Raw genomic sequence first — 27,761 nt, forward strand, 5'->3', positions numbered from 1 at the left:
GGCTTCTCTCCTCCGGCCCCGTCATCCTCGGCCGGCAGACAGGCCCCAATCGGCTTTGCTTTTTCCATTGCAAATGAGTGCGGCAGATAAGTTTGTGGCTGCGGTTGAGGGCGCTGAGCTAATACCGCCTAACAGGAGCGCCAGCTGCCTCCTCCACTGACCACAGCCACCACCAGCACCACCACCAACACCACCACCAACAAGGCTCGAGGGACGACTTTAAACTGCCCGAGTGCTGCCGGTGTTTGTCATAACTGGGAAAGTTTTTATTCTACAAAATAGGGTTTTGGTTTGGAACTGATTCAAGAACAGCAACTATAAGAAAAAAAAAAAACGATTATTATTCTCTTCTCTGCTCCCTCCTCTAGTCACTGTAGGTGTTGATGTCTTACTGTTACATCCTGAAGTTCATTGTTTGTGTTTGCAGTGAAGTCCACACACAATCAGTCCTGACCCACAAGACATGTGACCTTTAGCTGTGAGAGGGAACTAGGTCGGTCCCTGTGGAGTCAACAACAAGTCCTCTCCACAGTGTTTAGTCCGGGGAGGGGAGGCGAGGCGAGGGGGGGGGTCTACTCCATGTGACAAGAGCTGGGTGTCATATCTGTGCTTCACTGTGGCTCAGCCATCAACTTAACCACTGGCAAAAAGGGAGGGCTCCGTCTCTCTCTGCCCTTATCTGTTTCCCACAGTCTATTTTTACTTTGGCTGCATTTTTCTCTCCCTACCAGAGCTGCTGCACTCGGCTACAAAAAACACAACAGGAGCAGGAGGATGCTTGTCACACAGCCCGTTAAGAATCTTACAGCAAAATCTGATGAGATGAGTGGAGAAAAAAAAAGAAAGAAAGAAAACATTTGGTTCATGTTTTTTTGAGAGCAGACAGCAGACAGACAGCTTTTGGGGTTGCACTAAAACCCTCCAGACTCCCAACAATCCTATTAGACGGCCAACAGGATCCTGCAGGGATTGTTTTCAAAATGTAAGAGTGCAGCGAGAATCAGATGCTGGCTGGAAGTACTCCCACAGGTTCTCTTTTTCTCTCTCTCTCTCTCTCTCTCTTCTTCTTTTGCTGCTTAATAAAACATGAGCAAACGGGAGTGTGGTTACCGAGCTCGTTTTCTTAAGCTGCTGCAATTGCACTTGTTTTAAAAACGCTTGTTCCCCTAGAAATGAATTCTACAAAGCAAATCTCAAAATCCCTGAATCCTCTTGACCACACGGGACTAACAGGGAACAATACCTCGCACAGAGCAATCCGCTCCTTCAGCCAAACACACGACAACACAAATCCAACCCGAGACGCAGAATGCTACAACTGCAGAGAGCAGTGATGTTCTGCTGATGGTCTAACGGGCGGACGAACTGCATCTGATTTCACCAAAATCACAAGGGGGATTTTTACGTGTGACACGATAAGACAACCCAAGTTGTGAAGTACAGATTAACTCGAAGCTATTAACAAACCTGCCGAGGTCGACATTTACCATCTGTCTCAACAGATGCTGACTGTGGTAGGTGAGGGTTCAACTTGTTAAACCCAAAAGCTCTATTTCAATTCAGTTTAGGGGTAAAGCATTTTAGAGGATTAAGCATCCCATATTTACAATCTCACATTATGTTCCGCAATACTTTACATAAGTAATGCTACACGGTGGGGAGCATTTAAGCCATTTCAAAGGCCTGATCCCCACCATGTATGATTATTTCACCGACATGGTATAAGCTATCACATGGAAATAGATCTCGAGCGTTTCTACACACTTGTGTTACTCACCTCTGTTTGTCAGCCAACATATCAACCATGTTTTTAGCATTTCTGCATGCCAGCGTTAGCTAATTTGCACTCAGTGCAAACTAAAGATGAGGCTATTTGGCCATATTTCATAATATGGGTGACTCTAACCTGCTGCTAGTGCTCTGTGAAAAAAAAAAAACGACACAATTCATCCTGTGTACAACAAAACATTTGCACCAAAATTCAACTTTAATCCATCCAATGCTTTTCACTTTGGGCTGAAGTGGTGGACCAACTGACCAACACTGCCATCCTTGAAGTCCCACTGCTAGTCTGGCTAATGTGCAGTTTAATAAAACCTTGCTGACACAGAATACACTTGTTTTAATTATGATATTAAAAAAGCGAGAGGGAGAACAGTAACAAATTGACTTTTCTGCCACAGTTGCACCGAATACATGTAAACCGTCAGCATTTTGGCAAACTTCCAGGTGGGGGTGGGGGGGAGAGAGAGACCAAAAAGACACTGTGTCCGTTAATGGTGAGAAAAGAAAACGTGTGATCAATCCATCAGTGGGGCCTCCATCAGCCTGATGGGTGGGATGAAGCCAAGGTGCTGAATTAAACACTCTGCCTCCTCCTCAGTATTCAGGCTGCGTCGTCGCGCTCCAGGACCACGTCCACACTGCAGGCCTTCACGCTCCGCTCTCGACTGCTGCTCGCTCTGCTATCTGGTATCAGGACGGTGCTCCTAACTGCTGTAGGATGTAACCCATATCTGATAAAAATATGAACTGACAGCGATGTTGAAAAGATGCAGCGTGCTCAGGATGGCAATAACAACAGATGTCAGATCAGATTTTGTGCCTGCCCTTCCCCATTTTCCGGCGTGTTTCGGGTGCGGGTGTTGACTGAAATAAAGCCAAGTCAGTGATTATGTTTTCATGTCACTCTGGTGTCTTGTTGGCCTTCAAGCTGGCTGAGCTTTATCCAGCTGACCGTAGACAATGTGGACAGGAGCCACCCGCGTCGTTGCCGGCGAGGGCGTTGTTTTCAAGTTCAGAAGAAGACAACACAATTGTAACTTGCATTACGCAAGTGTCTGGAGAAGAGGGGAAAAGTCCATGAGTTCAACACAAATCTTATTATAGCTATGAATAATAAAGCATCCATCTTTGCCCGCTACATCTTGGCCTTTGTACCCTCAGGGGGTGCATGAACTACAGGTCGTGAACTTATTATTAAAATGCAGTTCTAAAGTGAAATTATTAACCATATTGTGCATTTTGAGTCATTCTTCAAGCAAAAATGACAAAATACTTGTTGTTACAGCCTCTCTCATGTGAGGATTTGCTTCTTTTCTGTGTTTCGTTCCCACTTTGGGGTTTTTTTTGGAGTGCTGCTCAGACTAAACAAGACATTTAAAAGACGTCATCATGGGCCCCTTGTTTGTTTAGTCTCTGAAATGTTTGCAGACAAAACAATTTGTGAAGAAAATAATCGGCAAGTGAATTTAAAATGGACGTTGCGTCCGTAAATATGTGTATCATTGCTGGCAGAGGAGTCCCAAAGCAGCACAGCCTCAATGGCATCCAACATTAATTTTAAGTTGTCAGGGAGTTTTACTGCGAAAAGAAAACTTCACCCCACTCCAAGTGTGCAGCAGCAATAAACTGCCTTTTTCTCAGAAGCATCCCATATTTACCAGTTAAGTGGCTGAGGGCTGGAGGAGGAGGAGGAGGAGGAGGAGGAGGAGGAGGAGGGAGATATGGACACAGTGCCTGCCTCACTTCCTTCTGGCCCGTGTGCTCAGGTTAATCCCCTCTCTCTCTCTCTCTCTCTCTCGAGCTGCTCCATCTGCATCTTTGCTCGCCGGCTGGCATGCCTCGAAGACTCGGAGCATAAGCTCGGGGAGGGGAAACAGTTTTTTTTTTTATATACCTGGCTCAGGAGATTTCCAGCACTCAAACTGCAACTGTGGTGAGAAAATCTGCCAGCGCCTGCAGAGTTCCCCCAACGCCTTTTGTGTGCTGTTAGCATGGCTGGATTACCAGTTTCTGCCTTTCCCTCCCCACTGAAAGACGCTGATATAGAAACGTGGTGCTGAAGGACGGCACTTTACAAATTTCACAAAGGATGAGAGTCAAACATGGACAGGGTGAGTGGCCCTTGGCAGCGTGGAGTGGAAAACACCAGACTACGGTGTCATCTTCTCCTAAGTAACATAATCAGCTTAGAAGGGTTGATGCTGAGGACCGGTGATGCTGCCCCGGACGACTGAACACACAAATGCTGAGGAGGTGTAGCAGAGCATAGAGAGCTTATTGACGGATCTGTGAGCAGCGTGACCCAAATCAAGATATTCATAAGAACAATTTTCATATATCAACCTAAACATCGAGTATCAACTTACACATATGAAGCAAACATGCCAAATATTCTCTAGTTACTTAGTTTTACTGTGGGGATTTCCTGGTTTTTCTCTGTTTGATATCAATATAAATTTAAAATCTCTGGATTCCTAACACGCGGTCTGAGAAAACATTCTTACATGTACCCGTCTGTGAGTTTCATAGGACAACGTTATTTGTGCACATTCAGGCCATGTTCATCTACCTGTCCTTTTAGTCACTCAAAAATTGCTGACTAAGTTGTGTTCATCCATTAGCCTGTTCAACAAACAGCTCTGCAGACAGATACAGAAGCACGATGAGCTGCTACAGCAAAGCAGCCTGACGTCTCTGCGACATGTACACAGCGTCAAACCTCCAGGAGAAAGACAGACTGTCCGAGGAAGATCCCTCGGTTCAATCCAATTATTAACAAAGTGGATTGTTTGGAACAAATCAGGTCAATTGTCATGGGTCGCCTTCTGGCACTTGTCCAGCAAACAAGGAAACACGACCCAGTCAACTCTCATCACTGCAGTCGTCTTTGGCTTTTCACCTCTGACCTCTGAGATGAGAGTTCCGAGTGGAGACCTTGGACTTGGAGTCTTGCTCAGAGGCAGGTGGATGTTTGCCTACAGAAGGATCTGAAGTGCTTAAGTTAAATCTTTTATGTCCAAATCATTGCACAGCATTACCAATAAATCAGTTTTAAAAAGATACAAGATGCTTTTTAACTATTTAAAAATCACAAAGAGGCAGTGACAGTGATCACAAACACGTATACAGACTACAATTATTATCAATGAATCTGCAGATTATTTCTCAATTCATAAGAAAAGTATTTGGTCTATAAAATGTCAATTGATGTTGAACAATCTGTCCAACCAATAGTCTCAAAGTTAGATATAATAATTTTTCTACAGTAGGATGTGTCAGAAAACAAATAAGCAAATAAATATTTATGTTTGAGAAGCCAGTGCATTTTTCTCTTTGCTTAGGAAAAATGATGTAAAATTCTTGTTGAAAATGTTTTTGACAGTAATTTTAATTCTACGTTAAGTATCTAACTCGTGAGTTATGTATTTCTTTTTTAAAGAATACACAATAAAAAAGCAGAGAAATTGTGATGATTCAACCACTTTGGTACAAAAATACAATCAGAGACCATTTTCCTGCCACAAACAGTCAGATTCAATAGGGGATGCATCACTTTTTGGACAAAATGAAAGCACTTCATGAGACCTAAAAAAAAAAATGGATCGCTGTGATCCACTGATATCCGTTTATGTTTGGTGAGAAAGTCTGCATTTTAAAAGGCCAAACACCTGCACAACCAGGACACAACGAGACACAAGAGGGAGAGCCAACATTGCACAGATGTGAGACATTTGCCAAAACATATTTGAAAGGCCACCAGAGCCGATTACATAACAGGGAATTCTGAGGTAAAGAGACAGTTTCACTACAGCAGCAGTTTCCAGACAGCTGTGGAAGTTACAATAATGAATCGCGGTGACGGTTGGATTCAGACGCTGTGTTTCAGTCCTACATCGCTGGCAAAGCATGGAGAGGTCCCGTCACCAGCTCAGCTCAATCAGAACGCGATGCATTCTGGTGGCTAGTTCATATCCTGATTAAATGCCTCATTGAATCTTTGGCTTTTTCACTATTAAACACAACATGAAGAGATTACAAATTAAAATGTGGACAAAACAGATGCTAATAAACATGACCATACATGGGGAAGTGTGGTTTTAACCAGCCTACAGTGAAGCGTTTATCCTATCTGGGCAAACAACGAGCGACAAACAAATTATTTTAAGAGCTCATGTCTCAATAATGCACCACAACACGAAAGGAGTTGAATTAATGCTTATGGGCCATCACTCTAATGCGGCAGACTATTTCAGCACTTTGGGAACTCCCAGAGACGCGGCTGCCACTGTGCGGTTATAAATCTAATTCATTTGCCTTTCCCAGTTTGACACAACTGGTTCTCCGGCATTCCTGCTCCGGCGTCACTTCTGAGGAACCTCTTCGAACAATGTGGCGTGACGCTAATATAAGAAAACAAAACAAAATAAACACAACAGACATAAAAACGGTGACCTCAGCACCGACGTCACACTTTCATCCAACTGTTGGTCAATCACAAAGCAACAGCACGTATGAAAAGGTCAGTCAGACTGAAGAGGAATTAGTTCAGTGGTTGGGGGAGGGAAAGCTGGGGTTTGCATGCTGTTGAGGTTAAGTATAATATGTTACATGACCAATCATCAGATTATAAATAAATAAACAAATGCAACAAGAGCAGTGTAATCTTTCAAGGCTCCAAAATCAAACCTACACTTTCTCTTGGATGACCTTTCTTTGCAAAAGCACCAACGTTTGACTTTTTTCGCAATTCAAGCAGACATGCGGAGCATCTCAGAGTGCGTCTGAGGCACACAGGTCGTCAGTACCGTAAGCAGACGTATCCCAGCTCACTCCGAAAGCTTCCAGAAAAACCTCATTCACACTGACACTTTAAGTGGCCGACCTGTAGTTGGTGCTTTGGCACGAGTTTCACTCTGCTGCATCACAGCCAAATATCTGTAAAAGCATTCCCTTCATTCCCCACCACGTATTACTCTATTCATTCCAGGCCACAGCGTGGAATTACAAGAAAGTAGAAATGAGTGAGTTGAACTTCAAAACGCTGAACTGTGTTATATATTATAAATGGAAGTCTAAAGAACGCTATATTGGTAATTGATTAACTGTTATGTGAGTTTTTTGCTAAGAAATTGCTCAAAATGTGCCGCGTTCATTCATCTTAAATGACAAAACTGAGTTTTGCACTGCTGGTCAAAGGTTCCCTATAATGATTATACAAAGTTTCATTATTATGATTGGTGGTGTTTTTTCTTCCTCCTTTTATGTGGCGTCTCAAACCGATGAACTTCCTGATTGCATACGAGAGGACGTGAATCAAACAGGAAAGTGAAACAAAAGGAAAATAACAGCCTAGATTGTGTGAAACTTCATGACTTTAAATCACATGTTGCATTTCTTCTTTGTTTATTTCTTCTTGACTTTAATAATATTCAGTTCAATCAAGTTTTTCTTCAAATGTCTCTTTTATTATGTTTTCTCTGCATTCTGATTGCGCTTGAAATGAGGGATATTTGTTTAACCCTCATCTCCTAAACTCCTTTCCACTTCTTTTCTTATCTGCATCCAGTTAAAATTTGCCGCAGGGGCAATTTCATTTCCCACACTGGAGCCAATAAAACCTCACTGCATCTAAAAACATTAATCATAAAAACAGTCACAGTCTTTGCCGTGTGACAGTAAATCCGCAGATCTGACATGGCTCTGGGCAGGTTAAGCGAGGTGCAGATGAATGAGGATGGTCCCTCTCTTTAGCCAAAGGCACATCGGCGTGATTTACGACAGCCTTTAACAATTAAAACCCTGTGATATCCTCGTTGTGCAGACTTCACAACTCCAAAATTACCATCTTAAGGCCTCTGATCCCACTGAAAGGATCAACACAGTCTGGTGGTAGAGCTGTTTACCGAGCTCGTCTTCCTGCTTGCACTAACAAGCTGTGTGCTTCCAACTCTCCGAGCCGCAGGAGGCAAATGGATTTCGACATGGAGATGGCGAGTGCGCAGATTGATCATCCTTGCCATTTGAATAATCAGCTTAGCGCATGGTGAGTGTGCAACGCACAGGGAGCACACTGTCACCATCTTTTTATACACACATAAAGGTCATTGCTTGAGTCGCGACAACTGTGGTTCATCTGATAGTTCACAAACTTCACTCACTCTTCGCTCACCAGCTGCCGATTTACGGGCGACAGTAAAGCAGCACTTTGAGGCTCCAAATGTCAGCGACTGTTTGGTCAATTTGGACTTCGATACCCATAATTCCTCTGACAAATTGATGCTGTTGTGCTTGAGAGCATAAGGGAACAGGAGGACATGCCAATGCAACGTGGCTTGGCTGTGACGCCATTTTGGCACTGTGGCCACACGCTGTATTGCAACTTCTGGGAGCATCATGTGACGCACGCTGGCCCAAGAAGAATCTTTCCCAAACACAATCACGAGTAAGTGAGCTGCGGTGTATATGACCCTTCCTGTTAACTGAATTTGATTTAGCGGAGTAATACAATCGGACCCAATAGGAAGTCAGTCTTTGGCTTGGATGCTCTCAACCGGCTCCACTGAAACTGGCTTCAGTGGTAAAGTTTCATGCAGATTTAATTTGGTGAGTTCCTGTTTAGAGAATATGTTGATAGCAAGGACTTCATTCAACACATTAATTCATTTAAAGACCTGGATCACTGCTCAACCTTGCTTCCAATTTGAGCCCAGTGGCCACTTGTGGTATTGCAGCAGAAATCCGCCCTGCAGCCCTAAATCCGGACAGGGAGCCTCAACTGCAACCATGGTCGATAATGACTCTTTGTTATGAATTTTTGATCCATGGAGGCTTCATATCACTTTCCTGAAGCTTTTTACAAATCTCTGTTTTTCTGTTTTAACACTTTTGATTCAAATCAATTAAACTGTTTTCAGATGATAAATGCGACTTCAGTCTCTTATTGGTGTCCAGGATAAAAACCCTCCAAAGGATCGAAAGACTTTAAAAGTCAATGTGCTCCTGACTTACTCATTATCTATGTATGGATGATAATGTGTTGAACCACATATACACATAGGATAACAATAGGATAATAATTTTGCTTTAGGGACTCTTTGAGTGATAGAACACACTTTTTAACTCGGAGCTCCATGTCAAGGTTTTTTCACGACAGTATATCAACTTTGGCCTCAGAAAACCATTTCTAGTCTTTGAGGCGTTTTCCTTGAGTTGTAGTGTAGAGAAGAACTCTGTAAATTCAGACCACACGTTCTGACACTTAAAATAATAATAATAATAATAATAATAATAATTTGGATTCATTTCAGGTCACAGTCTCACAGAGATGAGTTTCTATGACAACAGTCTGACACATCTCATGTCTTGAAATCATAAGGGTACAGACTCTCTCGTTTAGAAAGTTTAGGCTCAGCAGGAGCACATCATGACGATGATCAATCAAAACACAAGGTGAAGTTTTAATTTGAGAATAACGTCTTAAAATGTTGACATCTTGACAGTTACTTAAAGTCGAAATCTGACAACAACTATGCGTCAGAAACTACAGAGTACAACTTCTGTTACTGAAACTTTGAGTCAATTACTTGCTCAGTTGATAGAATTTGAATAATAGTTGTATCTTGTTAGGAGATTTATCACAAAAGAGAAGATTTCTACATTTCAGCTTCTCTATTATGTGACCATTTGCAGTTCTGTCTTCTGTCTTACATCGTTATAAACTTGACGCTTTGGGTTTTCTAATTTTGGTCCAGACAAATTGAGACATTCGGAGAAACTGTATATGTCCCACATTTTTACGACCTCAGCAGCATGGAGCATCTTGATGATTAGCAGGACACAGTGAGATCAAATATAAACTTCTCAGCGCAGGTCATTTCCCCGAGTCTTGATTTTTTGTAACATATTGTGAAACTAAGCCTCTGACATCTCAGTGAGCCACAGCAGTGCTTTTAGTTTTACGTTTTTTTTTGTTTTTTTTTAAATGCAACTCAAATACAGCAACAGCGACAAAAATAGCCACGGCAGTGACACTTTAAAGACTGACCAGCTCTTTTGTGCACCACAGAAACGACGTCAGTAAAAATGCCAGCAGTGGCTGTCATCTAAGCCTCTGAGAATTGATCAGGAGGAATAAAGTAGGCGCAAGAGCAGACGGGTACACACGTTTTGGAGATGCAATACTGCAGGTGAGCATCAAATAAAATTACACTGCTGTCAAAACCAAGTGCCATCTGACACGACTAATACCAGAGGACAACACTCAATCACTGCCGAGTCCCATCTGAGTGAGGACTCAGTTTAGCTGAGTACATGGATTTATTCATTTCCAAATATTACAAGGACAATTGTCTCGTCATGGCTCACAATGTCATCCAAAAGACGATTAAAGAGACCCAAGACAGACACTTTGATTTCCAGTCGGAGAATTTATCAGTGTCGGAGTTTATTAATAAAAGATGGGATAAATGACAAAATCATAAAACTCAATTTTGTGCCAACTTGACAAACTCAAGTGCTAAATGTCCGCTTCTCAGTCTGTTCCAACAAAAGTACCACATAACGTAAAAACACACCCAGAGACAACTATCAGCCAACTTTGCAACTCCATTTAGCCCTTCAGCCACTTTGGGTTATTGTTTTGGTTTCACAGAAGTTAGTTGTTTTTAAAGCTCTAATACACCCATGGTATGCTACCTACACAGCACCAATGACAAAAACACAAAGTTACTGACTAGCTGGCGAACAAAGTGAGGAGTCTGACAGCTAAAGATCCAGACATTATTTTTAGGAAGTGGTGGAGACCACACCAGAGCGCAAACATGGCCGCCACACTGACTTTCATAAACTAGTCGGTTGGAATCGTGCTAACAGCAGTCTAACGACTACAGAGGCAGAAAATGTCGGCTTTGAAGACAGTTTGATCACATCAAATTCAAGGGAATTTCAAGGACTTTCCAGGTCACATTCCTCAGCACAGCCCGACTTGAGACACATATCGAGGTTAATTACTGTTGCAACACTGAGAATTTATATAATGAGAACTAGCGGGCTTTACAGAAGCTCAGAGACAACAATTAAAAAGAGGGAGAGGCTTGAATGTGTGAAAACCTCTAACACAAATGATTGTAGCAGTTACACTGAAATTAACTGATTTCTCCATGAGAGGATGTTTTCTATCATTATTAAATTGGTCTGCTCTACAGTTTATGAGAGCATTTCCATTATCAATTACATTTATGGATTGTTTTTCTCGTGTTGACCTTCAGGACGAAACCAAATATAGCTGACGGGAGATTTGTAGCACGACTGCAAAGCTCCCCGGAGCCTTTTTAATGTATATAAATATAGACAGGCCAATTGACTGTCACGTGAAAAGCTGCAGGGAGGCTTAAGTGAAGGACGGGGAGAACTGGGTGACCAGTGAACTCTCTGTACCTTTGAGATGAGCTCGTCGTGGTTGGCCAGGTGTGCCCGGCAGTGGATGCAGCTGTAGGTGCGGTGGCAAGATGGCAGGTAAGCCTGGAAGGTCTTTGACTTGGTCATCTTCACCATGTCAGTGGGGCAGGGCTCCTCAGTGGTGTCAGGGCTGGCACTGGAAGAGTTGCAGCTCTGCTGGACTTGCTGACAGAAGAAACACTGGAAGATGCAAGCAAAAGCCGTCGTTGTTGTGGAGTGGGTGTGTGGCACGCTCCACACAGACACCACAGGAGAAAATCAAACCTGCCGGGGGATAAGAAGAGATGTGGTGAGAGACACGTTCCATACTTCTATTTTTAGAGCCTCATGATCTTGATTGCATTGCCAATATAAGCACAGCTCATTTGCTCGAGCAATCATTTGATTACAATAATCTATTATGTGATTACAATCGCGTGTTGTTGACTTCCAACATGGCTTCACGGTGACGTAACTTAATATTATGACACATCTAACAGGGCCTCGTTCATGTGAAACCACGTAATATAATTTACTTGCTCAAGAACGATTTCATTATTCATGGTTTATGACAGGACAGGTCCTCGTTAGTTCCGTCCCAATGGACCATTAGATGCAGGATGATCAGTTCTGTGGCTGTGAGATAAAAGTTTGGCACGTTTGTTTGTTTGTTGGCCTGTCAGGAAAATTGTCTAACTGTTCACAAAGGACAATATATACAGTATATATTTAATGTCCAGTATCTCTTTCATTACATATTATTAGACACACAACTGCTACTGCAATACATTGTTTTAAGAGGAAATATAGGAAATACTGCATATTCCTTTTTGCGGCAATTAAATGTTCTTTTTAATTTGCCATGGTGGACGTAAGCTATTGTGTGGAAGATTCTGGTTCAGTTTGGGCCTGACTTGTGTAGTCTTGTCTAACATATCTATTCATCATGACTCCAATGATGACTGCTAAAATCTGGCAATATGATGACATCGCTACAAACAAAGTCAGAAGTCATGTCAGGCAAGAAACACCACTGTTTCGACATCAGAGACCTGTACAACACTAGTGCACACAACTGCTGTAAATACAGTAGGTTGGTGCTGTCAGAGAACCAGGAAGTCAGTCTGTGAACTTCGACGGATGCTTACATCAGATAGTCAATTCTACTGTTTGCCTTTATTTTCCTTCACAAATAAGTGTGGCTAACCTCAGGCTTTGTTTACTGTACGTCAGATCATTTGACTGCTTGTGTTTCTTGACCCGTTGGACTTCGTTTTATGATGCAAACTTGTTCCTGGATCTCAGCCATTACTGTGGCGAGTATAAAAAAACACCATGACAATAAAGAACAGTAGCCAAAACTACAGAACCGTCCCAAGTTGAATAAACTGGGATTATACTTTAAACGTTAAAAACGAACTAAAAAGTTAAGGCAAAACAAGAAAACAAACAACCAACGAACTTAGATAAACTTTTATGAAGCACTCAGAACAAAAGCCTCACTATGTTCTCATGATGTTCTGAGATGAATTCAGCATGCCTGCAGGAGATCCATCGCTACAGAACACAAAGCGCATGCCAGTTCAGTTCACACGCAGGACGGACTAGAACAGCCGATGAGACAATGCAGCCAAGACACAATGAATGTGTGACCTTTGAAACAAAACAAAAAAAGAGGGAATCAGATGGACAAAAACATCTCTGCAGGTGTCACTAGAATTTACTGCTGACTGAAAGTCAGGCAACTTTCAATAAGTTCTTATTCAACTCAATTTCCTCAAAAGACAATAAATACAACCTGCCTTCCACTTTAAAAAACCAAACGGACCCAATGCAAACATTCATCCTGTCAAAGAGAGCAGTTCTGCTTTATTTTACCCACTACTATTTTGACAATGACATTTCTCTCCGTCTTTGTACACTGCTGCCGTGGTCTCCATGCTGCACACCACCTTCTTTATGACTCTCTTATTTATCTTGTCTATTGAATTTATCACTGTTATCTGTTTTGTTTGTGTGTTTGTGTCTGTGGTTTACAGTGAGTGGGAACTAAAAGGCTCAGCTGTCAAAGGAAATATTTTACACAAGTGTTGTTCCTGTAAACATCTCCGTCTGTGTTCGGAGGTGATGATCCATCGCCATCTTTAAATGGACCCTGAGGTTTGAGGTCACAGTGGTTTCTTCACTGAATCGGTCTCTTGATATTTTTTTGCTACTGTAACTATTGATTTTTTTTTTTCACTTCTATGTGAGGCACTTTGTTCTAATGTCTTGCTCAAAAGGCACTGTGGAAGTTAAGCTGAATTAGATTTTACCAGTACTGCAGGCAGCGATGGATGGTAGCTATGGTAAGTATTCAAGTGTTGTACTTACATTTCTATTGTATATGTGAATGATGTTTTACTCCATCTTTGAAAGTGTGTTTGTTATTGTCTTTTATCTAATTCCCTTTGTTAAATTAACACCATTCTTATCATTTTCATGTGCAATGGGCATTTCTCACAATTAAAACGGTTTGATGTTTGTGTTGCTTGTCCGTCATCTGTAAAACACTTTTGAATTTTTTTATTTTTAATAAAGATTAATGGTTGATAGATGAAATGTTGCTCTCTCTTAAAAAAAAAACACAAAAAAATGTAGCCCCTCTAGAGTGTGGAAGACTGGATGTGGAGAGCGGCTGGATTTTTGGAGCGGCAGAATCCCCACGACATAACTTGTTTCACTGTCGCAATTTGAGCCATTTACTCCATTTGAATTAGGTGAAAAAGTATTTCATCCCCATTCGACTCAGTCTTCCGCTAAATTGAAAGCTAGCCAACCTGTTGGCGAAAGCCTCTAGTGCGCACACTCTGTGGGTCCCACAACACTGAAGATCCAGGTATTTTTCATACCCAGGGAAGTGGAGATATTTTGGGCTTCAGAATGCCACCGAGCAGCTTTCACAGGAATGAACGGGGCCTCTACCTCCAACACTGTGTCCAGATTTAATGTCCTTGAGCATCACAAGCCAGCTACTTTCAAAAATGAACATTTCAGCTGTGAAAAGCTTTTGAAATGTGGGTATAATTTGTTTTATTTACTTATGTGTGCTCACATGAAGAAATGTGTTCCAGATCTATTATCGTTCATACAGTTTAGAATGAGAGGGAATTATCGGATTATGCCGACTAAATTGACTTTCGCCTGCTCATTTAGTCAAATATTACTGCCCTAATGTTTTGTCATTTGAGGCGTGCTGTGTTGTTTATTCAAAATCTCTTTTCTAGATTTCTAACGTCATTAAACAGCGTTTATCAAGTTACAGGTCCGATATGTCGACGACATCATCTCTTTTGGGAGTCATGCATTAGCAGGCTGGCGTTAGTGTTGTCACTTGCTTCAGTCAGTGGGTGTTAATATTAAGTAACAACTCATCTCTACATGAGAAGTGGTCTGCCTCGAGTACTTCATCACTTCTGCGCTTCAACTTCAGTGAAGGAGTGAGCACTTTTTTCCACCACTGAAGGGAAGTGAATGGCTGCACTGTTCTCATGCCTGGCCTGTCAGTCAACCTGTGGAGGCGGGACCATGACGTCTTGTGTCTTTTGTTGTTGATTAAAGACTGCCTGTAGGTGGTGCTGTTCCTCAGTTCGACCACAGTGGCCTTCACTTCTCACTGTATATGCTCCGTGCAAATATGTGAGAAAACACACTTTCTGTAGACCCTGGGATCATTTGTCCCCAGAGACAAAGACACTGGTGACGGTCCTGACACAAAGACCTACTTGTTTCCCTTATGCAGGGTATTGTTTCTACAGTGTTTATGCTCAACAAGAAAAGGCCATCATTTGTAACCTGTTGCTTCCTTTGGAAGAGTATTAGTATTTATAACAAAGGACAGACATTACTAAAAGCCTGAGGGGGGTTTAGTTTCTTCTGATTCATAAGCTAAGCGTCGAATCAAGGGAAAAAAACTACCTGCTGTCCCATCTTTGTCTTAAAAAAAAAACAAAACAACAACCCACAGGCTCAACGGTCAATCTAACCAACGACAAAGCGCAACAAAGGTGGCACCTCGTTCAAAAAGAAAAGAAAAAAAAAACAAAACACTACAATAACCTGCTGTGTCCCTGAGAGTGAAAACACAATGACAACGAGCTTCAGCGGCTCCAGAAGTTTCCAGTTGAGCTCAATGTGCTGCAACAGGAAGAGCAGCGCCGAGACAGAAGCCAGCAGCCAGACGAGAAAACAAAGGGGCTTCCGCAACTCAACAGGAAGCAGCCGTGACGTGAAGCATGGCTGCTCTGCAAGCAAGCAAACACACACACACACACACACACACGCGCGCGAAGGCAACTGGCAGCCTGGCCAAGTGGCTGCAGACGAGTCATATTTACATACATGCAGTATAATCTGCACAGGTGCCTGAGGAATAATCCCTGCATGAAAAGGACAAAATCCCCTTTCTGAATTAGCCCAGTATAACCTCGGCGGCACGTGCACGGGGGAAAGGTAAACACACACACACACACACACACACACACACACACACACACACACACACACACACACACACACACACACAGGAGCGTTTTAAGTGTGTCACACTTCAGCATGATCGCCACCAGTCATTACATCAGCTTTAAATACTGCATCCCTATAGAGGAAGGGATGTCACTCACTCAGACAAACAATAGCATGCTGGGTATTTTTTTGTTGTTGTTGTTGCATTTAGCCCCCTCCTCCTCCTCCTCCAATACACATTCACTGTGACAGCATGACATGACGCACACACCTTGCTTTTTTCTTCACAAGTGCCAAATATGGACAAGTAAGCGTCTGTGGAGCTGTTTGTTTGTTTCTTTTGGTCCCCTGTGAAGCCACGTTGCTGACTTCAGGCTATCTGACAGCACATGGTCTTGTTTGTGTTCAGTCACTTCAGCATTTCCTGTATTTTTTCTTTCACAATAACAGCAGAAAATATTTTGCATATCTATAAAAAAAATAAATTGAGTCCTTTAAAATAAATTCCCTGGCCCTGGGATTCTTGTCTCCTTTGTTTTTAAGCTCCTTCATCACCTGGGAACAGGTCAGAAGCTGCGTTCAGGCGACGTCGTTTTAACGGACAAACAAAGAAAGGAAAACTAGTCTACGTGACAAACCAAAGGGAGACTTGAGTCGAGTCGACAGGTAACCCAGCAGGAACAGCTGATAGTCAAACTGAGCAAAGTGAAAACAAAGAGGCTGCACACTGTGCGTCTCTGGTAACCACTAACAGGAAGAAGAGTGTCCAGACAAAAGACTCCACTGAACACAGACACGTTTGCGACACAACATTCGTTTTAACGGGAATTTCTCAACTCTGGATGACTTAATCTTGACATGACAGTCACTCGCAGCCTCTCTCCTTCCTCTTGTTCCCCTCCATCTCATCTTCTAAATGTGTTTTTATCCCCAAACAAAGAGCACGACGCCAGCTCAAGTGCAACAGTGTCGCTGTGCTGGCTGGCTTTTTTTCCTATCTTTTTTATCGTTTGTTTTTCCGAGCCTCGTGCAAAGTCTGTGAATCCGGCACGACAGCGGATCGGTGTGTTTGCTGCTTCACTGCCAGTTTGTTTTTTTTTTGATTTAACGTAAACATTGCCTTGCTGATGAAGGTACTCACCACCTGGATCAGATCTGAGCAAAACGCAGCTTGGTGGAAAACTGCTTGCTGGAGAAAGAGAGAGATGTTTTTTCTTTCTTTTTTTTAGTTAAATAAATGATTGTCGTCGTCCCAGGCTCTGGTCCATGGGTGATGCTGCCAGATGGGAACTTATTGTTGTGTCCTTTGGGTGCTGACGGATCTCATTTTTCCCAACACGGGCTTTTGTTGTGTCTTTTGTGTGCGTAATGGACTGGCCTGGTTACTTTGGTACGGAAACGTCACCACGTGGGAGGGAGATGGAGCTGGGAATGACAGGCCGGCCGGCCAATAGGTGGCTGCGCTGCCTTCAGGCTCCCGTGGGAAAGATGGAAACCAGGTTGCGTGTGGGATTTAGGTGGAAATAAAATGTTGTATTTCTTTTGGAGTTTATTCATGATCTTATATGCTCTTACACATCTCTCGTCCCACCTGTTTTCAATCCTTCAAGAGCAATTTTTCTATTTAATTAATTATTGCAATTTCCTAACCTCTAATTCTTATTCTTATTCTTATTCTTATTCTTATTCTTATTCTTATTATCTTGGACTCATTACACTCTATAGTTAGCTTTCTATGTATATATGGCGTATATAGTGTTTATTTGATGACTTTTACTTTTATCAGCACTTTGCATTATAAACAGTTGGTGCTCATGACACAAATGTATGGCATTCTACTTTTTTATTTAGCTATACTTTGCATTTATTCTTGCACTTTCTTTTGCTGCTGTGGCACTTAAGTTGCCCAGCATAGCATGGATAAAGTTCATCTAATCTTACGTTAAAGTTAATCTTATTGGAAATAGCTCCAACTTCATCATCTATTTGGTTATTCGGTTGAGAATTTGGTGATATTCATGTCTTTTGCTCGGCTTAAAACACCTGCATGGTGTTTCTTTTGTATGCTTTCTAAAAATAAAAGTTTTTTCTACATATTTTTCTACGTATTTCACATTAGGTTGCTCATTTTGGCTACTGGAGCCTAACTTTTTCAACGACGACATTTTGTGGCCTGTGATGTTTAGTCTGCTGTAGACTAAACATCACAGGCCATGACTCGAATGCTTCCCATACAAAGCGTGACAGGGTCGAGAATTATTCATCGCAAGCGACAACTTTAATCATATATTTTAGTTTCGGGAAAACAAAGCTCTGAAAGTTATTGTTTTTTGTTATTGCGGGAGAGATTATTTCCCATGCGGCCTGAACGCGCCACTGCTGAGAGGAGGGAGCGCTCAGGTACCCGGATGTGTAAATAAATACAAGATGAGAATATGAATCCGACGCGTCTTCTGTCTGTGACATGGAGATCAACACTTTCGGTTTGTCCCGCTGGGTCTTCCACCTGCAGCTCTCCCTTTAAAATAAAGTCAGAGTCACATTTTCTTTGTATCTTCTTTTTGACACATTCTCCCTCGAATGACCAGCTGCATATTAAATGACTTGCGGATGAGTCAGAATGTGGGCTGATCAAGTGGCAGTACGGGTTAAATCCATTAAGAAAAGAGGGACCCTGGCATGTTTCATAAGGATACCAAACACAACGAAGCAGCCAATCTTTTATCACCCGGACACCACATGGGGAGGCAAAACACACATGGAAAGCAAACACCAACATAAGTCATAACAGTAGAAACACTGTGAGAATATTATAGGATGTTTAGGACAAGCCTCAGAAAACAGATCAACAGCTTCCTCCTGCTTCTTATGACGTGACATGTGAGATAAATCTGGTCTATATTTTATTTTATTTTATTTTTTTGTTAAAAATAAAAACAAAACAGCAGCCTGATCGCTCACCACCACCATCACCTCCTCCTCCTCCTCCTCCTCCTGCTGCTGCACTGTTTATGTGTCAGTACTGCATCACCCTGGCATTGAACGCATCCACATCTGACACACACAGCGCCTCGAGTGACGGCATGAAATATATATATGTTTTGGTTTTTTTTAAACTCGGAATTAAACAATAATCTTGCACCTACCATCCAAAAACAACCGCTGCTGCCCTTGTTGTCCTGACGTCGAGGACGCGCGTCAACAACAATTCATGGTGTGGTTTTAATGTTTACTGCTCTTTTTTTTAGTTTTTACATTCATACGTATATGTTTTTTAAAAAACAACAACAACCGCATGAGCCGAGTTATGTTGCAATGCACGGACACCCGTCCGCGATGCATGTAAACACAACACAACGCTGTACCTTCCCCATCAGAGGTGCAGACTGCGCGTTATGAAATCCATCCTATCACTGTGTTTTTGTCTCCTGTTCACGTGGCACCATAAGCCCCCCCAAAAAAACAGAAACCAAAAAAAAAAAAAAAAAAAAAAGCTGACCGAGATCTGCGGCCAGAGAGGCGCACAGGCGACGATCAGAGCGGAGATAGCGCGGATCATCAGCTGACAGGAGCTTTTTTTTTTTTTTTTTTTTTTTTAAATCCTTTTCTTTTAATACCCCTGAATGTAACTCGAAGATCAGATTGCAGAAACGCGTCTTATCGCAGAAAGGAGACATCCTTATTACCTTATAATTAATGTCAGCAGGCCTGCAATTACATAAATCCCGTCATTCTATGTAGAACAGGGGTTGGGAATTACAGCACATAAATGCAACACTTTAAGCTACAGTGCATATATTATGGGGTAGTTAGTGGAATATGTAAGTGTTTTTCGCGCATCGTTCAGTGGCACTGGACGCATCCGTCAGCGCTCCGCACAGGAGCCTGTCATCCTGTGATGAATCAAAGCGGGGTATAAAAATAGAAAAAAAACTATAAATCCCCTCGGTGCAACAGGGAAACACACATAAAACACCATCAAGTGTCGCAAACTACGCTACGAAGACGCACACTTTTACAGCCTCTCTCCTGGTGACTGATGGACACAAACACAACAACGCGTGTCCTCCAGCAGGTCACTGGATCTCCACTCACCCCAAAAACACCTCGCCTTCCCCCCATCGGAAACCAAAACAACCCGGTGACGAGGCTGCCTCTCCGCTGGAGCTGGAGTCTGGATGATGGCAGGGAGAGAAAAAGAAACATCAAGACACCTTCACCGTCCCATGGAGATAACAGCAGCAGCAGCAGCAGCAGCTTGTCTAGGTCGGGCCATTAAAAAGTCTCCATAAAAAAACAAACAACATCAAATCTCCTCGGCTGGGATTCTTCAGGCTGTCTGCGTGATAACCCGTGAAATCTGCGGGATGTCTCCGGAGGTCCGGGTCGAGTGGAGTCCCATCCGTGAGGCGGGTCAGAGTGTGTGCATGCTGGAGCGGCTCGCAGCTTTTTGAAAGGGTGTTTTAACCTCTATATACCTTTAGCTCTCCGACATCAGCGGCAGGACAGGACGAGCCGTCCCGTCTGCGGCCTTATTTATACTGAAATCCTAATTAGCTGTGATGCGCAGCGCCTTTTGAATAATGCACACGACCCGGATCTGTCACAGAACTGTTTGGATGCGTTTGGAGTCTCGTTTGTATGACAACCGAGAGCCGATTTAGGTCTGAAACATAAACAAAAAGTGGAGATTTAAAAAAAAAAAAAAAAGAAAGAAAGAAGAAGAAGCGGTGTTTAATTTCCATCTACCCGTGCTGCCTTCAGGAGCTGCTGGAAATAAGTGAATTGGGAAAGGAGCGCAAAGAAAATCAACGTGGAACAACTTCATCGATACAAGAGGCTTGTTTTTAAATAGAAACAAGTCGCAGGAATAATAACTCTGCGCTCATTGGAATATGCAGAAACAAACATTGGTCAGACAACATTCATCTAAATATGTTAAAAAACGTGAAACTTGAAAATAAAAATGAGAACATAGCCTGGAAGTTTGAAAAAGAATAAAATCCCACCACGAGCCGCAACTTGTTTCTGAAGCTTTCGTCCACAACTGGCTCGGTTTTCATTGAGATGTTTTAGATGTTATCACGTTTTTGTGGGTCATTTCTCAATTGTTCAAGGGTGGAAAGTAAGAACAGTTGTGTATTTTAGGCTTATAGTAGGTTTGGAAAATCCACATACATTTTGTCAAAACGTGGTTAACGAGGATTATTTATTTTCCTTGGGGGTAAGGGCAGACATCATGGACGCAATCAACACTGTTTATAAGTTGATCATCTAGTTTTTTTTTTTTTTTTTTTTTTTAGGTTTTTGTTTTCACTATTCATCTTGTACTTGTCATGGAGCTTTAACATCTTACGAAAAGTTAAAAAAGTCTGCTGAATATGGTCAGCTGCTATTTCTGACCAACAAAACTGAAAGTACACGTCTTCATCTATGAAAAAAAAAGTCTTTAATCTGATTTTTGAGGAGGCACTTTAAGGCAGCAGCAGCCTAGCTACACCGCCGGTTCTACAAATAGCGTCCAATCAGCGAGAAGAGGAATCTCCGCACGACCAATCAGTCGCGACAGAGGGCGGGGCTAGAGCCCCACAGCCAATAACACGAGGTCAGACACCGGACGGCGCGCTCGCGTGGCTCAGGGTTGTTTTTGGCGGTGCGCGCCGCCGACATAGACGCGTGCCAAAAGAAGAGACGCCTCACTGTGCGCATGCGCGGCCGCATAGCGAGCACGTGGTCATGAAACGCGAGTAAACAAACCCCCTTCAATATCAATACAGTTGATTGATGTTTATACTGGAGTTTTATGTAGTTTATATATATATATATATATATATATATATATATATATATATATATATATATATATATATATACACACTACCGTTCAAAAGTTTGGGGTCACATTGAAATGTCCTTATTTTTGAAGGAAAAGCACTGTACTTTTCAATGAAGATAATGTGGTAAATGCCTATTCTAGCTGCAAATGTCTGGTTTTTGGTGCAATATCTACAAAGGTGTATAGAGGCCTAGTTCCAGCCACTATCACTCCAGTGTTCTAATGGTGAAATGTGTTTGCTCATTGGCTCAGAAGGCTAATTGATGATTAGAAAACCCTTGTGCAATCATGTTCACACATCTGAAAACAGTTTAGCTCGTTAGAGAAGCTACAAAACTGATCTTCCTTTGAGCAGATTGAGTTTCTGGAGCATTACATTTGTGGAGTCAATTAAACGCTCAAAATGGCCAGAAAAAGAGAACTTTCATCTGAAACTCGACAGTCTATTCTTGTTCTTCGAAAAGAAGGCTATTCCATGCGAGAAATTGCTAAGAAATTGAAGATTTCCTACAACGGTGTGTACTACTCCCTTCAGAGGACAGCACAAACAGGCTCTAACCAGAGTAGAAAAAGAAGTGGGAGGCCGCGTTGCACAACTGTGCAAGAAGATAAGTTCATAAGAGTCTCTAGTTTGAGAAACAGACGCCTCACAGGTCCCCAACTGGCATCTTCATTAAATAGTACCCGCAAAACACCAGTGTCAACATCTACAGTGAAGAGGCGGCTGCGGGATTCTGGGCTTCAGGGCAGAGTGGCAAAGAAAAAGCCATATCTGAGACTGGCCAATAAAAGAAAAAGATTAAGATGGGCAAAAGAACACAGACATTGGACAGAGGAAGACTGGAAAAAAGTGTTGTGGACGGACAAATCTAAGTTTGAGGTGTTTGGATCACAAAGAAGAATGTTTGTGAGACGCAGAACAAATGAAAAGATGCTGGAAGAATGCCTGACGCCATCTGTTAAGCATGGTGGAGGTAATGTGATGGTCTGGGGTTGCTTTGGTGCTGGTAAGGTGGGAGATTTGTACAGGGTAAAAGGGATTCTGAATAAGGAAGGCTATCACTCCATTTTGCAACGCCATGCCATACCCAGTGGACAGCGCTTGATTGGAGCCAATTTCATCCTACAACAGGACAATGACCCTAAACACACCTCCAAATTGTGCAAGAACTATTTAGAGCAGAAGCAGGAAGCTCGTATTCTATCGGTGATGGAGTGGCCAGCGCAGTCACCAGATCTGAACCCCATTGAGCTGTTGTGGGAGCAGCTTGACCGTATGGTACGCAAGAAGTGCCCATCCAACCAATCCAACTTGTGGGAGCTGCTTCTGGAAGCGTGGGGTGCAATTTCTCCAGATTACCTCAACAAATTAACAGCTAGAATGCCAAAGGTCTGCAATGCTGTAATTGCTGCAAATGGAGGATTCTTTGACGAAAGCAAAGTTTGATGTAAAATCTGATTTCAAATACAAATCATTATTTCTAACCTTGTCAATGTCTTGACTCTATTTTCTATTCATTTCACAACGTATGGTGGTGAATAAGTGTGACTTTTCATGGAAAACACAAAATTGTTTGGGTGACCCCAAACTTTTGAACGGTAGTGTGTGTGTATGTGTGTGTGTATGTGTATATATCTATAGATATATATATATATATATATATATATATATATATATATATATATATATATATATATATATATATATATATATATATATATATATATATATATATATATATATATATATATATATATATATATATATATATATATATATACACACACACCATGTATACACATTACATCATGCTCTAACAATGTGGGTTTTTCCTTCAGTTCCATATTTTATAAAACATTTTCAAACAACTTTACTTAAATTTAAAACAATTATGCTTGAATTTGTCGGAAACGTGGATTTACACTTACACTTTATAAAGTAGATGTTTATAATGACTGCGCTTTATAGTCCACATATTGTTCAACTTTTTTTTAAATCCAAGGAATCATAAAGACATCTGATCGTGTTTGTTTGTAGGCTGCAAAAGTGAATGATACATATTTATGAATCAGGCCGCTCACTGGACAAAAACTGCAGTATGTGTTGTTGGGCAGAACGACAGCGCCCCCTAAAGGACATCTGCATAAAGTGGCTACAATGCAGTATGAGTGACATTATTCAATGTGTTGAACATTAGGGCTCCTGTCCCTTTTCCCATATCGACATGTGCATCTGCTTTTTATTATTTTTTTAATTATTTTTTTTAATGTCGACTTCAGCTTTAGAACATCGGAAAATAAACAGACACACTGTTCACATTTCCTAATCTACTAACTGCTAAAAAAAACAGTAAACATGAAGTTGCTACATTAGATGATGGACTATGTGTAAGAGGTAGTAGGAGTTGGTATTAACGTGTTAGCCGTCTGGCTCTGCTTCCAGTCTTTCTGCTAAGCTAACAGGCTATCGCTTCATATTTGGCATACAGACCTGAGAAGTGGCATCAATGTAATCATTCTTGTCAGTGTGGAATATAAACTGCAAAGTGAAAAGTCGCAAGCAATGACAGTTCCACTACAAAATGTTTGAGTAATACAACATTTTTATTAAGAATATTCATTCTTCTCATTAAACACATTTAATCGTATACTGTGCTGCTCCAAGAAACTCTTATTTTGCAGTTCTGTATGTAATGACAGATGCCGACAGCATTGCAAGAAGTCGTCTCTAATGCTTCAGAAATCTTATGTCGTGTTTTTTCTTGAACCCTGGCTTACAAAGAGACTTCACAGAGATGTTAATGAAGGTACAGTGTTTTTTAATGAACGTCTATTTAAATGCCATGGCAGAGTTGCAAAAAAAAGAAAAAAACAAACATTAAAAAAAACTTTTTTTTCAAAGTGGCAGTCAGTCTTTAATAATAGCAAGGAAATGCTTCGTTCAAGTCAAATCCTTCACACGACAGCAAAATAAAACTGACCAATCGATTCAAACATTTGCTATGGCAGGTCAAACAGGAACCTTTAAAATACAACCAAGGATCTTATTTTTTTTTTTTTTTTAATTTTTTAAATTTATTTTCTCTTTCAGAAATGTTAACTACACAACTAAAGGTTTATACTGATCAAAACATACAGAGTGAAGTAGTTCCACTGGAGACAACTCAAACAAGATTAGTGTCTGATAGAAACATAACATTCATTTTACAATAAAAATATCTGCACAAAAACATCAAAAAGAGAAAAAAAAATAGGCTCAAGGAAAAAGGGTAATGCAAAAAAATATAAATGTTTGCTTTTAATCTTTTCAATACAGTCACAAATCACACAGCTGTGGCAACAAATCTCTTTAAAATTTACATAACTGAAAGATAAGGATACCCACCCGTGATCCCTCCCCACCCCCAGACTTGATTGTGTTCATTTTTAAGAGCGTATACTGCGAATACAACGGATTCCCGACTGAACAAAAGCTGCACATCAAATCTTGGATATCAAGACTATCAAAAAAGGCACGAACAGACAGGTTGCACAAAGAACTCAGCAGAAGCTTCTTTTTTTATACAACTAATCCCAGTAAGGTTTCCAGTGCCCTTAAGGTTCCAACTATCCCCCCCCCAAAAAAAAGACTATCTACAGGTAAGTCAAGTCCCAGCAGGCACCTCAGATTACAAGTCCCATCCCAACTACTGGAGAAGCAAGTGCATTTAATAGTCGCGTGACAGACGGGTGTGTACAGCGGCTGTGAGGAGTACTGGGACAGACGAGTCTTTACCTCACTTTAAACGTCTGTTCGGGTGAAATTGTGTGCAGAAACCGTCATTTCTGCATTGGAGTTTTGGTCATAAACCTTTGTTTTCAAATGTCAATAAACCAACAAAACCAGTTTTCTGAATGCGTGCAAAGGGAATTCCGAATCTCTTTTTTTTTGTTGTTGTTGTTGTCCATGAGCAAATGTCTGATTTTTTTCCTGGTAATGCTCGTCTTTTCCAGGCCATTATCTCCTAATATTTCCCTGAAAGTTTCCTGTTTTGAACTGTGTGATTTTGCAGTAATAATAATTAACACAGAAACAACATTTTGGACTCTTAAATTGGGTTAAATGTGTTGAGGGACAGCATCATTTATAGATATCATTTCTGCATTAGAATATCTTTTTGAATAGTGTACTTACAATGTCCAAAATGTTTCGTACAATGTTCATACCCGACGAAATCGTATATTTAAGGTAACATTAACTCATCATCTCTGTCTTGGACAGTTAGTGAGATGAAAAAAGGCTACCTGAGAGGATCTGGGAACCTTTTTTTTTGCTTGTTTTAGACCAAATGATCAATCATAAAAATAATTAAACAATGGTGGAATTAATAGTTTATTGTTGCACCTTTGAACATTGCACATAAATCCACCAGCAGTAAGTACCAAATAACATAGTTCTTTCCAGGAAACTTCCTAGGAATGTATGGAATTTACAGACCCAGAAAATAAGAAGATACACCAATTGTTTTTTTTTATATAAATCATGAACAAACATTTGTCATCTTACGTTAGCAGGTTAGCTAGCTTACTTAGATGATTAAGGATTAATCTGAAGCCTTCAAGCTATATTTAACATCTGAAAGTCTTGTTTTTGAAGATCTCCAGTGGTTTAACTTCTAATGTGGCTGCTCTGACGTAGAAGTGTACTCCAGGGTGTCTCCACACACTGGGACATCACTGTTGGGTGCATTCAGAGGTGCAACAGACTGACTGACTGATTATGGCTTGAGTGCATTTCAGCAGAGCATTAGCGTCCTCCTCTCTTAGCCCCGACTTTTTTTTTTTTTACGCTCGTTGTCAGTCGAACATTTACTAGCCGAAGAAAAGACAAACACAAAGTTAAACTGTGGTTCTTTGGCTCTGTCCACTGCGATGTAATTCGACCAGAGCAGTCCCGCCCTCACAGAAATGTTGACATGTGTGCTAATGTAGAGTTGAGTTTAGCTTTGTTCATCTTCTGACTGAAACACAAAATTCATGAGTTTACAGCTCGCCCAATACTTTAGTCACAGACTACATGCATCGTTGTCGTCACTGGAACGAATGAATAAAACCAGCCAAAGTAGCTCGATAGTTCAGAAATTTTCTTATCTTAGACTGAAATCTCTAATTTCTTAATTTAAGTGCCAGCGGAGAGAGATTCTTGAGGAATCCATTCAGGTAGATTTTGTCTTTAATCTACTTTGAGATTCTTTAGTGTTGTAAAGAATACTACTTTGTTTCATTCATTAGGTCGTTCACATATTGCCAAATAAGCTTTTCTTTTTCGAAGTTTCAGTACTGTGACCACCAAAAAAAAAAGGCTAGGTGTACCATGAAACTGAATGCATTTGAGGTCCACTTGTAAACAAACTTAAATGACAGCCATTAGATGCTGCAGTGATACTGAAGTGAAATGAGACGCTTGGCTGATAAAGCCTCAGTGCTTCTGGCTTTGTTTTTTTTCCACATATATAATCTTTAAAGTCATAATTCCTTTTGTTTGAGATAAATTTCTTAAAATTCAACAGTCTTTAATCAGCAGTTACTGACAAGAAGTGAAAATGTGGTACTTCAGTTTTATACTTATACTGCAGTTGTCATCTTGTACTGACAATGCCAACTGTTATCAACGTGAAAATGTGCAATTTAAAGCAAGAAAAAAAAAGAAAAAGAAAACTTTCCAAAGGATGACATGTAAAACATGATATTTTACATTTGAGTATTATTTCAACTGTTTCACACATGGATCCCACTTCTCAGGTTCAGGAAACATCATGTTTGGTGTTTTTTTGTGATATAAATACAGATATATGGTTATTCTTCTTGCAACCACAACAAGACTTCTCAGCATGCAGATGGAGTGTGGCTAAAAAGAGGAGATCGAAACGTGTAGAAAAAAACCAAAAACAGACAAAGAGTGCTGAAGCAAAAGAAAGAAACAGGACAAAAAGCACCATGTGATTGGGAAGTGTGACATACCACAAAAGGTGGAACAGAAAGAGCCTGGGCGCTCTCCTGTCGGATCTGCCTGGCTTGTGTGGCACTTAACATAGTCGTCTTTGTATACAGAGCTTATAACAGTCATGCAAAGGGCACAGTATTATTCTAACAAGGCGAGAGAGAGATTGACAGAGACTGAAAAAGGGAAAAGGGACACACGAAAACAGGACAAATAGGGAGG

At 41.2% G+C, this 27,761-nt stretch overlaps 1 protein-coding gene across 4 annotated transcripts in view; it reads right to left on the reverse strand.

Moving 5' to 3' along the window:
• ypel1 (yippee-like 1) overlaps positions 1–20,961 on the reverse strand; it is a 28,165-nt gene extending 7,204 nt beyond the window's left edge. Inside the window, exons 1-4 of one of the 4 annotated variants that reach the window (XM_037098355.1) lie at positions 20,202–20,961; positions 19,819–19,897; positions 12,724–12,873; positions 11,221–11,505 (exon numbers count right to left, since the gene is read on the reverse strand). In XM_037098355.1, coding sequence (XP_036954250.1) covers positions 11,221–11,337 — 117 coding nt within the window. In that variant the 5' untranslated portion in view covers positions 11,338–11,505; positions 12,724–12,873; positions 19,819–19,897; positions 20,202–20,961. Of the gene's footprint in view, positions 1–11,220; positions 11,506–12,723; positions 12,874–16,864; positions 17,325–19,818; positions 19,898–20,201 lie in introns of those variants that run through there. The other 3 variants (XM_037098354.1, XM_037098357.1, XM_037098356.1) reach the window with 3 other exon arrangements.
• Positions 20,962–27,761: the final 6,800 nt, after the last annotated feature.

Source organism: Acanthopagrus latus, chromosome 5 (genome assembly GCF_904848185.1).
Source record: "Acanthopagrus latus isolate v.2019 chromosome 5, fAcaLat1.1, whole genome shotgun sequence".
Classification (NCBI taxonomy): domain Eukaryota; kingdom Metazoa; phylum Chordata; class Actinopteri; order Spariformes; family Sparidae; genus Acanthopagrus; species Acanthopagrus latus.